The sequence below is a fragment of the Tamandua tetradactyla genome, chromosome 11 (assembly GCF_023851605.1).
Source record: "Tamandua tetradactyla isolate mTamTet1 chromosome 11, mTamTet1.pri, whole genome shotgun sequence".
NCBI lineage: Eukaryota > Metazoa > Chordata > Mammalia > Pilosa > Myrmecophagidae > Tamandua > Tamandua tetradactyla.
In genome coordinates, this window is record NC_135337.1 from 55,928,891 (window position 1) to 55,948,579 (window position 19,689).

Genomic DNA, 19,689 nt, shown 5'->3' on the forward strand with positions numbered 1-19,689 from the left:
ATTATTTGGCCCCTTTAAATAATTCCCTTATTCTGTGAAAAAATCCACAGAAATTCATTTAATACACTTTTTCTCAACTGAATATTATTAAACATTAACGACAGGCAGCTATTTTATTCTGAGGGCCATTGTTTGCGAAGCAATGATTTTTAACATCAACGTTTCATTGAACTCAACTAAAAGACTATTATACTCCTGATGGGGTGCTTGTCTACTAATCCTATTTGTTATTGATCCCTGATTTATTTTATCCAGAGATTTTTCAATGTCATCATGCCAGTGATGAAAAGGACATTGAACATCTCAATCGAACTCTTGAGTGATAATTAAAGTTTTGAAATTAATCCTGTGGTCTCCCAGTTCCTATAGAAGAGTAGTAGTTGCAGGCATATGGGTTCATGTTTAAAATTTTTTTTAATCACAGGGTGAAAGGATGAGCCCTGGAGTGCTACTTTGATCCAGGGTAGCGCTTGGAGTTGTCTCTCCCAGGTAAATACTGAAATCTTTCACCAGCATTATGTTGGGCTGTTAAACTTCTGCAATGTTCAGGCCTCTAGAAAGTTCTCTTTTAAGTGGAATGGAAGAATGATCTTGTAGTTTCCAATACAAATAACTAAGTTTCCTTTCTATTTGATTACCAGGGCCCAAATGGCTTAAATAAGCTTCACATCGTGTCTTTGGTGCACAGCTAATTTTGGACAGAATGGAGCACAGCTATGTCAAAAGTAGTTTTACATAACAAGTCTGTGCTTCGGGACCCTGGATTTATCTTATTGAGTAAGTAAGTTACAGCCTGCATAGCTCATCAATTCAATTGAGAGGGTGAAAGCAATGTTGCTTGGAGAAAATGAGGAAGAGCTTCCAGGACCCAATAGCTTGGAGCAACATTCTAAGGTGATTTAATTTCTTGGAATTAAGTGAGAAGCTATTGAATATATACTGAAATTGTGCTGAAAAATGAAAGACAAAGAGGGGGTACATAGGAGCTAATAAAAAAAATATTATCACAGCAGTGGAAAATACATATGTGTTCACTTTTTCTGGGACTTGGCAAGGCTTTCAGACATCTGTTGATCCAAATACCCCTTCCCAAACTCTGTCTTCCCGCCCTTCAAATTCCTGTTCCCTCTAGAGGAGCCATCTACTGGTCAGTAGCTCTTTTCAATGGAGAAGAACCATGTATCTGGTCAACCAGTAAATAAATGATGGCATAATGGCATAAAATGTTCAGAATTTTGTCTTATCTCTTTCACGATTTGTTTTCACTTACTCTTCTGTTGCCTCAAATTGCTAGTCATTGTACATATGCTTCAAAAAGCCTTTTATAACCTTTCTCGACTAGTTTAGCTTACCCTGTTACGTATGGTCGTGTCTACACAAGGCCAGAGTTCCCAAACTGTACTGTGTTATTTGGCCCCAAATATTTTCACCCTCCAAGTTATCTGTCTACATGGCGGGCATAACTTGAGGTCAGACTTGGTGACAACCCACCAGGGGTCTCCCCTTGACAGCCAGTCATGAGGTTTTGATGAGGTTCCCTTCAATGGGACTGAGCATACCTATTTGAAACAGACATGCTGATGAAATATTTTGCAAGGCAGAACCAATATCCACATTGAGAAACTAACACCCATGCCCACATTTATTAATTCACCCTTGCCTTAAAAAAGTTGTTTTCTTGTCATGTAGACACGACCTACAAACAATGTAATTATTTATAAAGAGTAAACCTGAAAGCATAAAATTCAATATTAAGGAAACATAATAATTGCAGTGATCTGTGCTTTTAGCAGAACAAAAATAAAAGAATAAAACTATAACATTCTAATGATATATTATTACCCAGATCCCCAAATAACATTGAGGATTCAAACCTAGAAAACAAGAACAAAAGGCCCTATTTTCACAAAAAGGATCTTTAAGTTTCTGATTTCAATGCAGAGAACACAAGCCCTCTACACCAAATTCACAAAGTATGTTGAATGACGATGGTCAATTGATAATAGTTTCAGAAAAGGAAATACCAGATTTCTCTTAGAGAGATCTGGACAGGCAACACAAAGTAATTCTAGGCTTATACGTTTGTTTTATTCTCCCAAATCACTATGCATCCCGTGCTTTATTGTGACTCAAATTTTAACGGAATTGGGATTAATTTTCTTTATTTTTTGCTGCAACATGCACACTGATTTGTAGTTCTGTAGTCTTCATAAAGACATCATCTATTTTTGTTGTCTGCAGTGTGATTTGAATTTAAACAGTTCCTTCTGTATAAAACTAACATTTTAAATGGCAGGATTTTTATTAAATAAAATAATGTGTGGGAGGGTATTCAATCTCTGCTTATTGAATTTTTCTGTTTCTTGCTGGGAAGATTATTGCTCATTAGACGTAATAACTTAATAGTCCTGTAGCAGTAACTGTGTGTGAATTTTATAAACAAATTAGGCCTGACTTCAGTATAAGTGAGTCTGTATGGGCAGGGATGAAATACTCACTACAGATTCAATAAAAATCATATCTTTAGGTCACTAGTGAATAGTTTTGCATCCTAGGAGAAGCATTTTGTCTTAACGGCCAGAAAGCAATCGAAGCACCATCCCATCATAGAGTTGACTTTTTTCTTACTAACAATAATTAGGGTAGATTTGATAAATAATTCACCTGCGGATTATGGACTCTCAGAGAGCATTAAGCAACATTGCAAAGACTATTATGATCAATTTCCCCACAATATGAAGATAAAAAAAAATGCTGATCCTCTCTTTATTCATGTAGTTCATGCTTCACTACATGTGCTTAGAAAAATGCCAATCGAGTCAAACTAAAGGCAAGAAGGATATTCTTACAGAGAAATGCCAAACATACCCTGTCTAACCTCCTAGCTTCTATATGTCTAAGCAGCTGTTGTCTCCAGTCTGCAGGCATTTTACCACAGCTGTCCTCTCCCTTCACAGGAGTAGGCCTCGTCTTTATATCACTGTTATCTGATGGCTTGTCACCATAGTTACCCAAGTTATAGTCAGATGGTATTTTTTCCAAAAGAGCTGCCATAGTAGGCCTAGCTGAAACTGGCCTGGTTTGGGAGGCACCGTAACTCTCTGTACTGTAGCTTCTTGCAGACAGTGGCCTCCTCTGGGTAAGGTTTTTAACTGGAAAACTTCCCGCCTGAGCTTTCACTTCTTGATATGAAGGGTGCTCATCTTCATACCTGCCATTCCTTTTCAGGAACTGGGACTCAGTCACTGAAACGCTGCTCTGACGATCCAGACCCCCTCTATACGGAGGCCTGCCGTACCTATCGCTCGGAGGCAGCTCATGAGGTTCACTGACCCTTCTAAACATGGCCATTTCTGTAGAGCTCGCCAGGGAGTCAGCTCTTCGCAAGAAGCCTGACCTGGCCCCTTGGCTTGCAAACTGGGCGTTTACCACGGCATCCTCATTCACAGATGGCTGAGAAAATGAAAACATTTGCTCCATGGGTGGGTATCCTCGGTAAGCTCTAGGACTAACCAAATCCTTGGCGATGTTTTTGCCGGGCTGCTGCACGTACTCAGAATTGTGTTGAAAAGGGGGTGGCATCCTCTTGTCGGCCTTGACTTCTACCGCTCCTTGAGGATTGAAGCTTTGGTCAAACTGATAGACTTTTTTTGTCATGGAAGCCTTCTGTTGTTGCGGCCCTTTACTGCTTCCATACATGAGCATCTCATCGTCCAGCATTGGGACCGACTGACTGCGAGACATACTGGACATACCATGCTCTGGTCCCAACATTTTATCTGGTCGCTCATGGCTTCCTAAGTGATCACTCCCAGAAGCATAGTTTTCTAACGGTATATTATAAACTTTGTAGGTACCAATGTCAATCTCATCGATACTCTGTGATTTTTTGAATTTATTGGACTTGATATCTTTCATTAGTGGGGAAAGCCTCTCTGTGCTTTTGCTAATTGAGATAACACCTTTAGAAGAGTCTGGGCGGCAGTGGATTTGAGAAAAGACATTACCAAGACTCCTGTTGGGATTGGAATCATGATATTCCCATGGTACTCCTGGAGAAAAAGGACCAGGTATTTCGGCAGATTCTTTGATATGGTCTTTCCTTTCAGGCAAGGGGCTGGTGGTGGGGGTTGTCTCTAATTTGGACGGAAAAGCAGTCCTGTCTTCGAAAGGACTAGGGGTTCTGGTCCAATTCTGCCAAGGATTGGGAGGAGGCACTTCTGTTTCAGGCGTGTGTCTGTGTGTAGACTGCTCAAGTTCCAGGGGAACACCAACAATCCGATCCTGCCTGATCAGAGGCCTGCGTCCGTGCGAAGATGCGCTTCTAGCCTTCGAATTTAAGAGAGGATTATTGTTGGCATTCTCAGCTGCGGCTTCCTCAGCAACAAACCCTGTGTTGTCATAGTGTGAACCATCGGTCCAGTTGTCCGTGAAAGCATCGCTTATTGGCAGCCGTTCAGGACGCTGTGGTAGATTTCCTGGGGGAACAGCCTCCCGTTGGCTGAGTAATGGCTTAGCATCAAGCGGCTGTGGGAAAGATTGTGCAATCCTGTGAACACAATAGGAAGAAGAAATACGAAAATGAGTGGGTTGGAGCTCAGTGAGAAAGCAGACAAGAAGCCATGGAAGTGCCACCATCCTTTCTCTAACTGATCATTCATTCTCAAGTCATGTTCAAGACGGTATTATTATTTCATGTCCCCCCCACCAAAAAAAAGAAAATTCCACCCTTTATCCTGCTCTTTTATTTCTTCTTGGTAACCACCATCTTGTAATATATTATGTAATGTATTTGCCTATTATGTTAATTGTCAATTGTCTTGTGTCCTTTGCTAGAATGGAAAAGAATAGGGGCAGCAATCTTCTGCTCTTCAGGCCTAGAATAGTGCCTGGTACATAGTAGGTAGCAAATTCATATTTATTCAATGAATGAATGAATGAATGAATGAATGAAATATTTAGGTGTTCAGGAGTGGTCTTGGAACCTGGCTAATAGAAACACTTGGAGAATTTTTTGAACACTAAAAATTCCTCATCCTCATCCCTGGAGATCCTGATTCAATGGGTTTCCAAACTACTGGTTGAGAGTACCTTTTTGAAAGATGTTTAGTATATCTAATGAAGCCATGTTTATTGTCTTCAAATAGCATTTATTTGAAGGCCAGGTATTGAAGATACTAAAGCTAGTAGATATTATAAATGCCACTATATAGAGAATATATTCAGGTATTTTTTTCTAAAATCTAGATTATATTAAATTATGACTTTATGTCATTGGCATATTTCTACCAGTGACCACACTTTCTAAGTTTACTCTAAACCGTTTTCATACTAATAATATGGAATTGTATATCTTTTTTTTTTTTAGTGAATGAAAGCTTTTCACGTGATTTTGCTAACTGAAACAAAAAAAACGCACTTAGAAGGCATTTTCTGAAAGTACCTAAATTATTCTCAACTTTTATCGTAAACTGAAAGTGTTCGACAGTAAATTGTAATCATGGGCATCAATGAATCTAAATACTTATTAACTACCAAAGGAGACATTTCCATCAGTGGCAATATCATCAGTAAAACATGTGTAATAATCACTGACTAGATATATTCTATGATGTTTGATTTACTATTTGTAATGTAAAACATAGTAACAAGTTATAGGACGGGGGAATTAGAATTAGGTATATACTACTCATTGAATCACTTAATTGCACTCTGTGGCTTGGGTTTTTCATCGGTAAAAGGGGAGTTACACAGAGGAGGACCCATTCTGGGAAAATTAAACACTTCTATAAACATCCTAACTTTTCCAAGGAATGATAAAATGATGATGATGACAGCAATGAAAATGTAAATGAAAACATATTGACTATTTACTGTGTATCAGGCACATAATACTTTACATATATTTTATTTTAATCCATAACACGATTTAGGGGGGTGAAATGTTCATATGCCTCCTAAACAGGTGTTAGACAAGCAAAATTTTTATTTTAAAAATGTTTTGCCTCGATTGTGACCCTATCCTATTCATCTTCTATCGTCTCCTCTTAAACAAAGGCCTTGCCCTGTAGGATGGGTTCATCAGCTCTTGGAAGTCTCAGGGAGACTATATTTGCTTACCTGCCCCTGCTGTGTCTTCTATGCCATTTACATGCTGAACCCAATTCCCAAAATAAGAAGATTCCGTTTTTTAAAAGGTGTTGAAAAGAAGCATTTGACAAAAGAGGGAATTCTAAACACACCTGTTACCCCACAAAGAATTATGTACTGCGTCTTTAGCTGTTGTCTGCAAGGACCCCACTTTAACCCGGGCGTTAGAGGATCCTGAGGAAGCCTGCGAAGGTGAGTAGTCTGAGTAAGTGCCTGAGGACACACTGTTATTCAGACAGTGAGTTTTGTCAACTTCTGACTCATCGGTTGATTCTGAAATTCAAAGGGAAAAAGTGTTACAAGGTTGTGAGCACTGACAATTATAAATACAGAAAGGCACATATGAAAAGCAGATGCAATACCGATAACTTGTTAGAAATACATAATGGGAAGATATTTTGGTCGACTATTGTGCATCGTAATTTACAACTGGTGATTCATCATGCACATGCATTTGCAGCACATTTTCCACATTGGGTTCACAGTGTTACCTTTTTTGTCCTTCCCTAGCAGAACAAGTTTTGGTGGGTACAGAGGGGTCTCAGCTAATGAAGGGTGAAGTTCCCCAATCCTCATTTCATTAGCTGGATGAACAAAAGAATCCTGGGAGATATAATAATATAGGACAAGGAAAGTAAACATTTAAACAATGGTCAACCAAGATGGCAATATCTTTATTTGGCTTAGATGCTAATATGGGGCTCTAGAATTTAATTCACTATGGGGCCCTGCAAGAACAAATCATATGTATTGCTGAGGTAAACACTACAATGTTCTTGTTGTTTGTTTAAGTGAGTCCATTTATTCATTAGACATTTGTTGAATATTGTTTATATGCCCTGCACTGTGCAAAGAACTGCAGAGGTTCTAAAGAAAGACAAAATGTGGCCCGCACTCTCTGCAAGCTTACAATCTAGTTGGAGAGATGAGATATAACTCATTATAACACTGGGCTGAATTATGATAAACCACATATATGTAACGTGATACATACATATCTAGGATTAATATATATATAAGAATTCTAAGGGGTGAACTCTCTAAGAGGTCTAAGGAGAAAGCATATCACTGACAAATCAGATTTTTTTTCCATTCCTAGCCACACTAATGCGTCATTGTGTCCTATAACTCTTGCTCTTTCCGCCACTCTCCCACTAATTCCTTATGTTTTCCAGTTGATCTTTTTCAATTTCTCTAATGCTATTACACCTTCTTCCTAAGGCTCCTAGACTTTCCCATGACCAATATAACCTGCCACATAGTCATTTTACATCCATCCATTGAGTGTTATGAGCAACACTGGGACAGGAATACAACTTCATAATGACAAATGATCACATAAAAAAAACATGTGTTTAAAACTTCTGTGACTCAAATTTTTATTCCTAGTTAACCAGGTAGTGGAAGAGTATTAGGGAAAACAAAATACCGAATCCTCATTTACTTAAATGTCTTGAGTAAGCAGTGATATAAATTTAATCACGGCAGTTATATCTGTCAGTTTTTCTTTACATTCAAAGAAGAATTTTTAAGCTTTTAAAAATTCTTTAGTATCTCATTCATTTGGAACATTAATGTATCAAATTTAGAAATATTTTGTTTAGATCGAAGGAAAGAAGGGATATATTTGAGGACATAAGTCCCATTTTATAGCTAATTGGTTGGTGTAATGATCACACAGAAATTCTTACCATAAATTTTATATACTACCAAGGCCCCCAGTGTGACTGATTCAGGTCTTATGGTATTGTAGAGAAAGACCCACTTCTTTAACTCTTGATATAGGTTTTGTCTTTTGGTTTGTCTCTGGTTAGGTTTGTATGGGAATATTTGGATGCAAATAACCTGGGTATATAGTATCTGATACTTGTTAATTACTTTTCATATTTAGGAATATTTAAATGGAAAAAGACGTAAAGATCATCTAGTCCAACCTTTCATTTTCTAGAGTAGGATTCTGAGCCTCAGCAAAGCCCAGGTTGAATTGTGCCCACCAAAAGATATATTGAAGTCCTAACCTCTAGTACCTCAGAATATACACTTATTTGTAAATAAAGTCATTGCAGCAGAAATTAGCTAGGTTAAGATGTGGTCATACTGGAGTAGGGTGGACCATTAGTCCAAAATAATTGGTGTCCTTTTAAGAAGGAGAGAAGAAGGGAAGACACAGGAGTGGAAATCACCACCAGACAATGGAAGCACAAATTGACGTGCTACAGCTGCAAGCCAAGGAAAGTCAAGGATTGCCAGCAAACCAGAAGCTAGGAAGAAACAAGGAGAGATTTTTCCCTATAAGTTTCAGAGGGAGCACAGCCCTACCAAGAACTTAATTTCAGACTTCTAGTCCCCAGAAGTAGGAGAGAAAAAATTTCTGTTATTTTAAGCCACTGAGTTTGCAGTACTTTGTTATAGTGGTCCTAAGAAGCTAAGACACACAGACACATATGGATAAATGGTCCTAAGAAGCTAAGACACACAGACACATATGGATAAATTAGACAAAGATCCGGTATAAGTACATGATTACCTTGGCTTCCAGTCCAGTGACATTCCCTACATGTTACTCTCCCCTGGTGAGGTCAGCTGTGAGCATAATGGGTCTTAAAATTTGGTATCAGATTTGAAGAGGGATAGGAAAGAGAGTAGGATAGCTGAGAATAGGGAAATCTTTATTTTCATGGATTTTGAAAATTATTTGGAAGATTCAGTATTATAAACATCATGCTGAAGTTTTAAGTGATTGAATAGAAAATCAAAGCTTTTACACACCTTTGGAGAAATTTACTGAGACAAATGCATGTCTGGGAACTATCACAACAGGCATAAAGTATGTTAAGACTTGTCAAGAAGTTTTCAAATTACAAGATGACATATTTCTATTAGTATCCCTGATTAACCATTTATTAATCAGATTACTTTGGGAAAGTCAGTATATTTCTCTGGTTCTTAAGCATCAGTAAAATGAAGGTTAACAGATGGTAGAATTAGCCAATTCCTGTCTAGCACTAACATTCTCCGAATCTAAATGTAACTTATTTATTTAAAAAGATCTTCTTATGACACCTCACAGAGAAGTAGAAGAATTTTGTTTTGTGTTTGGAACACACAAAAAACAAACAAACCAAATAATTGCACAAACACAGAAACACTGATATAATAAAGGGTTCCATGTTCTCTCATTTTTTTTTCTCTTATGCTTTACCCATTTAGTTCTCAAGTTATCTTGTCTGTATCTATTAAACTTTCAATCTGCATCCTGAAATTATGACCAGAGCTCTGCAGAGCAGCTATGGTCTGAACTTAGGTTCACATCTCTGGCCCTGCTCACGAAAACTTTAGTTTTGAATTAAAAAGAGTCCTCGTGACCAGGAAGAGAATATGATATCAGCTAGTCTGGGGCTCTCTGTCACACTGCTGAAGCAAGATGGTTGGATTTGCACTGATCCAGGTGTACTGTTTTATTTTTATGAGCAAAGTAATGATGATGATGATGATGATGAAGATGATGACAGCCACCAGTATGGGGAATCTGTTACTTGTCTGCTGCAGTGCTACTATGCTAAACACTTTTGCTCTAATGTCCCAACTAAATATTTAAAAGATAGCCTTGTAAGGAGGGAATTATTGTCATCATCTCTTTTACAGATAAGGAAATGGAGGCTCAGAGAGGTAAAGTAATAATTCCAAGTTACAAACTTCATAGATGATTCAGCCAGGATTTGAACGTGGATTGTTCTACTTGAAGGACATGTATGCATGATCCCACGTAGGCTACTTTACCTAACAAAGGGAAACGAAGCAATGCTGGACGTCAGTCAGTCACTGCATGTACTGCTAGCTTGAGGTAGTTCTCAGCTGCAACATTATATTTTACCACCTTCCCTTTGTTGGCATGATATCTTAATGAAGCTGGGATTTTGGTAGTCACTCTGATCAAAAAGCAAATGCCATTGGAAAATCAATGTGAAATAGAAATTAGAGCGGTGGTGTCCAATAGGATGCCAAGGTTTGAGAAGGTAGTTGGTTTTCAACAGGTACACATAGCCCATTAGTAAGAAGTTGTGGTTATTTAAAAATGAGATAAAATATTATTTTTTCAAATAACTCCTAAATAGGTTATAATATTTATGAAGTTGTTTGGATCATCTAATCAATTAATGCAACTTTCAGTTATTTCTTTTGATCTAGGGGCACCATGACAAAATTACTGAGACACTAAGTAGATTTGTATTCTAGAAAGTTTAGGAACCTCTAGCCTTTACTCATTCTATGTCATTGTACCATCCACCTTTTCTTCATTCCCCATGCCTGCAACGCCCTCCTTTTTTTTCCACTTTAAAAGACTCACCTAATCTTTTCTAGTTTCTTACAGCACTATATCCTACATCACATGGTCAAGCATGTGATCATATTTTATATAATGCATTCCATAATCACTGCATGTGGGTTAGACTTAAGTTCATTTGGCTAGACTCTAAATTATTTGGGACTATGCACAATTAATGGGACTATGCACACATTTTATGTTTCTTTTCTCTCAGTGTTTAGCACAGTGTTAAATAAACAGTTGATGCTTAAGAAATGTGATGAATCGATGTTTGCAATGCAGATTTGTAAGAGTTCTGACAATTCATATTTCTGAGAAATAGGTATATAAACTTTTACATGTGCTAATATCAATTATCTCTCTAATGAAGATAACAAGTGGTTAAGTTAGCTGAAGAATTTACGAGATAGTACAGAGGTGGTATAAATGTAGTTGAATTCTTTTCAGACCACACACATTGATAAGGATGGATTTCTGATTTATTCTAAAATATAGGAATTAAGCTTCACATTACTAAATTTCATAAAACTAAATTTCCAAGGTATGCCTTTCATTTTGTCGTTATCAGCAGTGCTTCCTATATAGGTTGTAGCCCCAAACAAAAAGAGTTTTTAAAAAAATTTTGCTTTGAATCTGATCAGGAATTTGAATGAAATTTGCAAAATAAAAAAATTCACTTAGTCCTTTCTAACAACTCCTACAATAAAATTTGGGGATAGCCAAAAGGGTATCACTAAAATGACATAATGCATTCACTGGATATAAAAAAGGAGTAGCTGGGTGAGCAAACTATTTCTTCTGTGTGTGTTTTGGAACTTCTGGAGCTGCATGAATGATTTTAGGCCATAACGGTGTCATTAATCTGTGACTTATCAATGGAACCCTCACAGTTTGAAAGCGTAGAGAAACTCAGTTATATTCTAGGGAACCACAGATGTACCATGAAAAATCTATCCAGTTAAAAAATAACAGATCATTTAGTAATTCCAAAAAATCCAAACCACACTGGCAATTACCAATAACCTTGAAATACCTCCACTGTAATCTCCTTTGGGGCTACCGGCCACTTGTGTTCATATTTTTCTTTCACAGTTTGCTCCGTGTTAGCAGTTGGATTTGAATTCTCAACACGCACTCCATGGCTTGGCTTACCCACCAGATTTTGAACAGATTTTACCATATTCTTTAAATCCTCTGGGTAAGGAGTTGGGTATCGTTTTAGGTTTATTTCAACCTAGAAGTTTATAAAAAGAAATTTAACATAAAATACCTTCAGCAAGAGTATTCACAAAACTACCCCAATTTATATACAACAATATAACCTAAAGCAAGTTAGTGAGTGTTGAGCTAGCTGAGAAACTGTGGTAGAGAGTTGAACATAGTATTATTCTCACATTCTCCCTAGTGATACTTCTTCCCAGCCCTCTGCACCCTCTTAGCTTATAAACAATTTTGAGATTATATCCTATCTAGAACTACCCTGTAGATAACTGAAATCAGTAGGTCAAGCATTTAAATGATGATAATTTCAGAAAAATCTAATCGTGTTAACTTTAAGCTACTTTTATACTTTAAAGACTGTTCCCTTCCCTTTCTTAGTTATTTGCAAGTGATAGTTTTGTTGTGAAGAATATCTTTAGCGTATCAATGCAGGTAATAAGAGGATACCCCCAAATATTTTCAAGTAGGGTTGTCATATATAGAAAATGGGAAGTAGACTATATCTGCTGCCCCAATATACATCAGCTCTGTATCAATTAACGTGTTGCATCAAAAGGTAGGGTGGCTGTTTCTTATTAATACTTAAGGGAAAACATGCTTCAGAGTGGCTTTTATATTTAGGTTTTACTCTAACAAAGTAACATCCTTCTTAGGTAACATCTTACAATAAGGAGAAATAGAAAATTGAGAACAATTTCTAAGGTATTTTAGGGAAACGTGTAAATTTTGGATTATATTTATCCATGTTTATTTCCATTCTTGGATTCATTTTTAGGGTATCAATCTCATTTTAGGGAATACATATTAATGAGTATTCTTAGCAGCCAATTTAGAGGGAGAAATATGAGGTTCATATAGAGTTCTTCCATCATAATTCTTATTATACTTAAAACGGAATAAATAGAAATTGTCCATCCTAATTAAAAGGAAGTGAAAGGAAAAATAAGGCACAGGCTTACATGGCCTGGCTTGTTCCAACAATCATGACTTTTTGCATCTGAGTAGAACCAACTTTAGAAAATGGAATGGTTCATGTTATTGTGGTGGGATGTGTCTGTGGAAAGAGAGTATGTGTGTGCATGTGTGCGAGTGTTGGAGGAAAGGAGAAACTTGGAAGAGCAGCTGAAAGAGTAAGAGTAAGAGTGTGAAACAGAGAAAAGGAGAAGGAGGTAGAGACGCACACATACCCACCCACATCCATCCATGGACTCTGTGGGATATGAGAAACTATGACGGTAGTATAGATCTGAGGATTATGAAAATGAATCTAAACATTTTTGCTCATCCATAGTTTTAGCAAATCCACCAACTGTGTTATTCTTTTCAGTATTTTATCTTGCCTGTGGCTCAATTTCCTTATCTGGCAAACTAAGATTGGATTTCATCAGATGAATTCTAATATTCTTTTCAGCACTAAAAATATCATAATATTTTTCTGAAAAATACTTGGAAATCTGATGAGCAACCAGATAATTTTGCTAAGGAATGCTGTTCAATCTCCTTAATACCCTCAAATAAATAAGGATGAAATTAATAATGTATAGAAGTAAAGCTACCAAGATAAAATGCAAGAAAATGTTGGACTTTAGAGAAAAAAAGGTATATGTTTTTACCATGTAATATAGAAATATCCCAGGGTACACAAGTTATAATGCAATCTAATGCACAAATTATAATGCATTAGAAATGTTAATCACAGATTAAAGTTAATTTTAAGATATATACTTTAACTTATTTAGAAGCAATTGATATTAAAGGCCCCAAAGTAAAAAAACTACATTTTCTACACATATAAAGTATAGAATGGTAATACTATCACACCAATTAAAAACATCTTTTTAAATAACTGATAGTATCGATGAATGAAAAATGATTTTCAAGTAGGAAAATAAAAATTCTATGTACTTTAGAAATCCTCAACACTAAAATTATACTTTTAAATTGAATCAAGTATAAAAGAAAAGTGAAACGTTCTCCCTTAATTGAATTAAACACTTCATTGAATATTGTAGCCTATTTTTTTTTATAGATGATATGTCCCATCTGACATAATTAGGTGGCTATTTACTGCTGCCTCTGGTACCAATATATTCTGGTTATTTTATAAGCACATTGATGGGTTATTTGGATCACATCACTAGAATATGTTCCGACATTTTACCTGTCTAAAAAATACTTAAATCTAGAAACAGGTAGATTTACCCAGGAAGCTAATCAAGTTTAAGCTTTAGGGCTGTCAGTTGTCATATGAGAGGTCCTACTTATGGACTTACATTGTGTATTTCCTTCCTGAAAGAGCTTGGCCCCCTAATTGTGTAAGCTTCAGGTCTCATGAAACTTGTTTCTTTTCCACCTAGAAAATAAGCTTGCTTCCCATATACTAGTCTACTAGCGAAAGTGCTAGACTTGGCGTCAGAAGACCTGACTTTAAGCCACACATTTACCCCCACCTATCTATCAATTACTAATTTTTCTGTGTAGTTTCTACTCATGTAAAATAAATGAAAGGATAATATCTCTTCTATATACTTGAGTTAATCTAGAGCTAAAATGATACAGTAAATGTGAAAATTGTTTGAAATTTAATACGTTCTAGATAGAGATTTGATCTCTGTATGTTCTAGACAGAGAATGGATCTAGATTCCCACTGTATATGGTTACCCATAACAACTGTCTAGACTTTTTTTTTCAGAGTGTACGCAGCAATAGTTACTTACTCCACATCTGCTCTGGGTGAGGCAGCCAGGCTAAATGTTTTATAGGGATATCTCTCTCAACTGTCATAATCCAATGCAGAAGTTATTTATTGTTCCCATTTTACAGAAAGAAATCTGGGACTTAAACAGCGTAAGTTCCTTGCCCTGAGTCAACACAGCTAGTAGGTAGCAATGCCAAGAGCCAAACCCAGGTTTTTCTGAGTCCAAGGCTAATGCTACACGTGTCACTTAGCTCGGAGCTCTTCCCTGGTAGCGGAACAGTGCATAGTTGTATGATCTTCTGGAAGAAATAGTCTAAACCTAAATGTGAATTTTCTTGGGTTAAATAACAAGTTAATTTAAATTTTCTTTTGAAAATAAAGCCTAGTATCACAATGGTTTACAACTTCTTTTAAAATTAGAACATAATATTTTTTCGTTCTATGTTTGTAAGTTCTGTAAAGGCATATTTTATACGCCTTTACAGATTGTTTTACTCTCCTACCATTATGCAGAGCTTCAGAAATGAATAAACATGATCATAAACCCAGTTATATTACTAGTTTACTAAAACCAAATATATAAAATCAAAATATAAAAGCAGTTTCTTTCTATTTCTAAACACATAGGCTAGAAAAACTCCCTTATTCTAATAGGGTTGGAAAAAAGATATAAATTCATTTATTGTACGCAACCTAACAGTGTATTATGTCACTCATCATAAAGTATTTGCTCATTTCACATGGACATTTTATTAAAATGCAATATTTTTACTGAAATAAGATTTTCTTTTAAGTTTGGAAAAAAGAAATATTTCACAACACTATTTCTCAGATCTAAATGAAGGGTAGTAAATGCAAATAGCAACCGCAAGATGTTGGAAACCCCCCCAAAATTTAGAAATGGAGAAGAAAATTACTTATGTTAATAGTGAAGGCATTAAGAAATGACATCTGGAATTCACACTAAATTGTGGTTGTCTTATGATTAAATGCTGCTTTGATTTCATTGCAATTTCGAGTAAGAGAAATTATGGCTAATGATTCAATCATTGATTATTAAATGTCATCATATGTTAAGAAGTAATTGGAATGTTACAAAAAAAAGAAACTCATGGTGGTTTTAATTAGGAAAATGTATTCTCAGTGTGCCTTATATAGTAGAAAGAATATAAGACACAGCATAAGAATCTAGTCCATTACATGTGGATGGTGAGGCATACAAAAAACATAGTATTCTCTTTCACACCCCATTAAGACATGTTTAGTTTTATTAATCAGCCCTTAAACAAGGCCCATTGCTTTAGGGAACCCTGTCCAACACAATTCCCAAACCAATCTTCTCTTACAGGAATGGTTATCAGCTGTTTCTTCCAATTAAAGGGTAACTGATGATTTTCAACAGATGTCCATTTTTGTGTTCAAAGTTCACTCTTAGCAAATCTCAAACTATTTTAAAAAAACCAAGTTTTGGTTATTTTATCTCCCCTAAAATTGAGATTATAAACTGCATGTGTGTGTGTGTGTGTGTGTATGTACGTGGTGGGGCCATTTAGACTGCAGTAAGAGTGTCATCAACTCGTCCAACTACTGATATTCCCCACACTTTAAATCAAAGGAGAAATATCATTAAAAAATAAAAATGTAAATAAAAATGAAACATCCAACTGAAAAAAGAAACATGCCAGATATCCCACCAATAGGCACCTCATATAGATGGCCCTCCCCTCTGAATCCTCCCCACCTCATTGCCAATGCCAATGAACAAAGAAATTAAATTGGGATCAAACACTGGCAATTAGAAGGAAGGTTTCTATGTGACCATTTCTTTCCCAATATCATGCAGAACATACCCCACAAACCACTGTTCCAAGGTTGCCTCTACATGGGGAATTCTCCTACCCCAAACACCTAGGCCTACCTGTCTGCCACTTAGAGAGGGAAGAGTGGTGGATTGTGCTGCAACTGGCAATTGAGTACACATGCTCCTTTCCTGCTGGAGGCCACTTATACAACCCCATGCCAGCTGTGGGTCATTCTGGGGAACTGGCATATCTTGGATCTGCTGATCACACCTGGCCCATGGTGTGCAGCAATCGCCAGACAGTCTGGCAGGTTGGAGAGTAATCCCACGCTGGCCCCTTTCCCAGGGGGCTTGGCAGGAGAGATCCTGTGGGAGAAGGAATCTCCATTTTCTGGGAGAAAGAGGAGCACTGTAGCAATACTTTTCACTTTATCATTTTTCCACTCAATATATTTTTTTCACTCTGGGTAACGCATTTAAAACAACCATCAGAAAATTAGTTTTAACTCTATGTAATAAAACAGTACCAACAGTACCAATATATCATATGAAGCCAAAGGATCACAACTTCTTCACACAATGCAGCATTCATACTATACTATACACATTGTAAGTAGGGCATTATACTCTAGTCCATTTGAAAGTGGATGGCATAGGTCAATAATTTTATGTCAATTAAAGATAAAATGGCGCTAAATTTAATGTACATGTAATGAACCAGAAAAGTGTGACTAATTTAGTGTAAGATTTTGGTGTTATTCCATACATCATGCTTCCATGATGATTTATTTAGAAGTTTGTTTGTGCTCTAATTTGTCCAATTGCCAATGGCATTGGAAATATTCAAATTAGTAGCTGGGATTGTGGAAACACACATTGTTTCACCATGGACAAGTAAAAATAAACTAGAGAAAATACACTCTAAAGTATAATGAACCTACTCTGATTATAGCAAATCAGATCACATCACACACAAACAGGGCTTCTAAATAACTGTTTGCATTTACTATGTTTTATGTTTTCATTGACACCTACACCAGAGTATACTAAATATCTTTTCTTTTTGATTTCTTAGAGTATAGATTTTTAGTAAGAAGCACGTAGTTTTTGACAATTCAGTAAAATATACAAATGAATCAGAGGTCCAACACAGAATGCATAATCCATTCGTTCTGGATTTAATACATAAAATCCTATTAAGACAAGAACTGAAGTGTTTCACAGTTTTTTTTTTTCGCAAGTTAAAAAAATCTTTCTTTCTTTATTAAGAAAACATTAACCATCCAGAAACATTTTTTTAACCCAACTCTTTCACAAAATTGTCATTTTGGATTTGGAAATCCATTTTGGGATCTCCAGAATGATAATGTCACTAAGTGCTTAATTGCCTTATTGTCTACAATTATAGAAAGGTTCTAGAGTATGCTAGTTTAAAAAATAAAATTTAATGACTGTGGGAAGGAGGGCACAGAGAAGAACACATCACACAATCTCGATTATTAATAGAATGCATATGAAATTACTTATGCAATTAGTCACTAAAAGTGAGAGCTGTTAGTATCTACGAAAGTGAACAAACAGTACTATAACATATTAATGAGAGATTCAAGATATTGTCTTGATGATAACATGAATATTTGATGCTGATTAAATCTAAAAATATTTTAAAATTTAAATAATGGGAAATGTATATTTTAAGACTCAATCTTGTTATTTGATTTAGATTCATCCCAACGAAGGATTTTAAAACATATGCTCTTGAGGTGAAAAAATTGAATTATTTTCCGTAAGAGCATCACCTGCTATTAGGCACACATTTCCTTCAAAATCTGTTCTCACATTTAAGGAAATCCATAAACTTTTCTGATATATTTCAGGAATGTAGATATTTTCCGAGATTTTAATGTCAGCATAATATATTTCTTAACATAAATGTATGTTTGGGCTTCATACAGTCTGCATGATGCCTTGCTCAGTGCTTAAGAGAAAACCATTTAAGTGTTTCAAAAATGAAATAAAATTCAGCAACCAGATTTGGGATTTTCTCTTTGGCTGTCTCTCAGCTTGAATCTCTCTCGTGTCGTTTTCTGTAGGACAGGGTGGCATATCAAATTTACGTAGTCCGAGTTGGGACACTGGTCTCATTCTGAAGCTTTGCTTCCAAAGCTACCAGCCTGCCAGAGTGAGAGGCAATACCGCTGTGAGACTTGAAGTGGCATGTGACCTTCAAGCAAAGGCCACTCTGTTTGTCCCAAATTCAGTTTAAAAAATAATGCACAGACTAAAAAGAATAAGGAGAAGAAAGAAGAAACAAAAGCTAAAAGTTTCACCTTAACTTTCCCAGCATTTTCATCATCATCCTTTTTTTCTTCAAATTCAAAGGCAACAGTCATGCGTTGTTGTCTCTGTTCTTCCCACAGCGTAGGGTTAAAGCTGTCACTGTCTGACTGGAAATCTGCAGTTACAGTCCAAAGAATTATTGCTTTCAAAATTTTACATAGATTTTATTAATGGAGCTTAACACACTATGCAAAAAAACAACAAAAAAGATAGGTACTACAGACTAATAAAAAGAAAGGAAAAAAGAGACACAGAAAAGAGTGGATAAAATTCCTTTGATATTTGTTCCATGATCATTTAACATCTGAAATTCAGCTTTTCCCATTAATTACTTGTCAAGATTGGAAAGTCTGGTAAGAATGTGAAAACATTATCTCTTTTAATACTCACCACAGCCCAATGGTAGGATTAATATTGTCCTCATTTTACTAATAAGAAAACTATACCTGAATTTGAAGAGACTCAGTCATGCAGATTCTCTGTGGCCAAGGCAAGATTCTATTCCATGTCTGTGTGACTGCAGGATTTTGTAACCACTAAACTCTATCATGATTCCTTTTATAAATATACCTTATAACATTGGTTTGCAACAAGGTGCCTAGAATGGGAACCATTCTGGGAGCTGGAGAGGAGGGGATGGTGGGACACTTGTGTTTATTTTAGAGAATGTAGAAAATTTTGGCTTTAGCATTAGTTTCAATTTGTCTAAATGAGTCTCAAATTAACAGGGAAATGGCTTATAAATCTTTAATTTAATCAAAATATTCGCTAACATAGTAATCTGCAAAATTATTTTTGAGAAGTTACATGAAAAAGGAACATAAATAGAAGGTAAATTATTTTCCAAAACATGGCCTTTATAATATACTTCTTTGTTTGCTGCAAGGGATTCTGCAAAATTATTTATTTACACTCCTATCTGAAAAACCAAAGGGTGACTTGTTTAAAGTTCAAGCTTTTCTATTGGCAACTATCTGTCTTCAAGAGAAAACAAGCCAACAAACCAAAACCTAGGCCAGTTCCTTACCATTGTACCTGACCTAACTAGATGTACCTCACACACTAGAACAAACTAAAGATTTTATCAGTGTGACTAAACGACCAGAATGACCAGTAAGCATGAGAAACTTCATTTTTCCTATATCCTTTTG

At 36.1% G+C, this 19,689-nt stretch overlaps 1 protein-coding gene across 2 annotated transcripts in view; it reads right to left on the reverse strand.

Moving 5' to 3' along the window:
* LRRC7 (leucine rich repeat containing 7) overlaps window positions 1-19,689 on the reverse strand; it is a 600,349-nt gene that overhangs the window by 81,260 nt on the left and 499,400 nt on the right. Inside the window, exons 16-21 of one of the 2 annotated variants that reach the window (XM_077120640.1) lie at window positions 18,529-18,653; window positions 16,316-16,564; window positions 11,511-11,711; window positions 6,642-6,753; window positions 6,243-6,423; window positions 2,869-4,549 (exon numbers count right to left, since the gene is read on the reverse strand). In XM_077120640.1, coding sequence (XP_076976755.1) covers window positions 2,869-4,549; window positions 6,243-6,423; window positions 6,642-6,753; window positions 11,511-11,711; window positions 16,316-16,564; window positions 18,529-18,653 — 2,549 coding nt within the window. Of the gene's footprint in view, window positions 1-2,868; window positions 4,550-6,242; window positions 6,424-6,641; window positions 6,754-11,510; window positions 11,712-16,315; window positions 16,565-18,528; window positions 18,654-19,689 lie in introns of those variants that run through there. The other variant, XM_077120639.1, reaches the window with a different exon arrangement.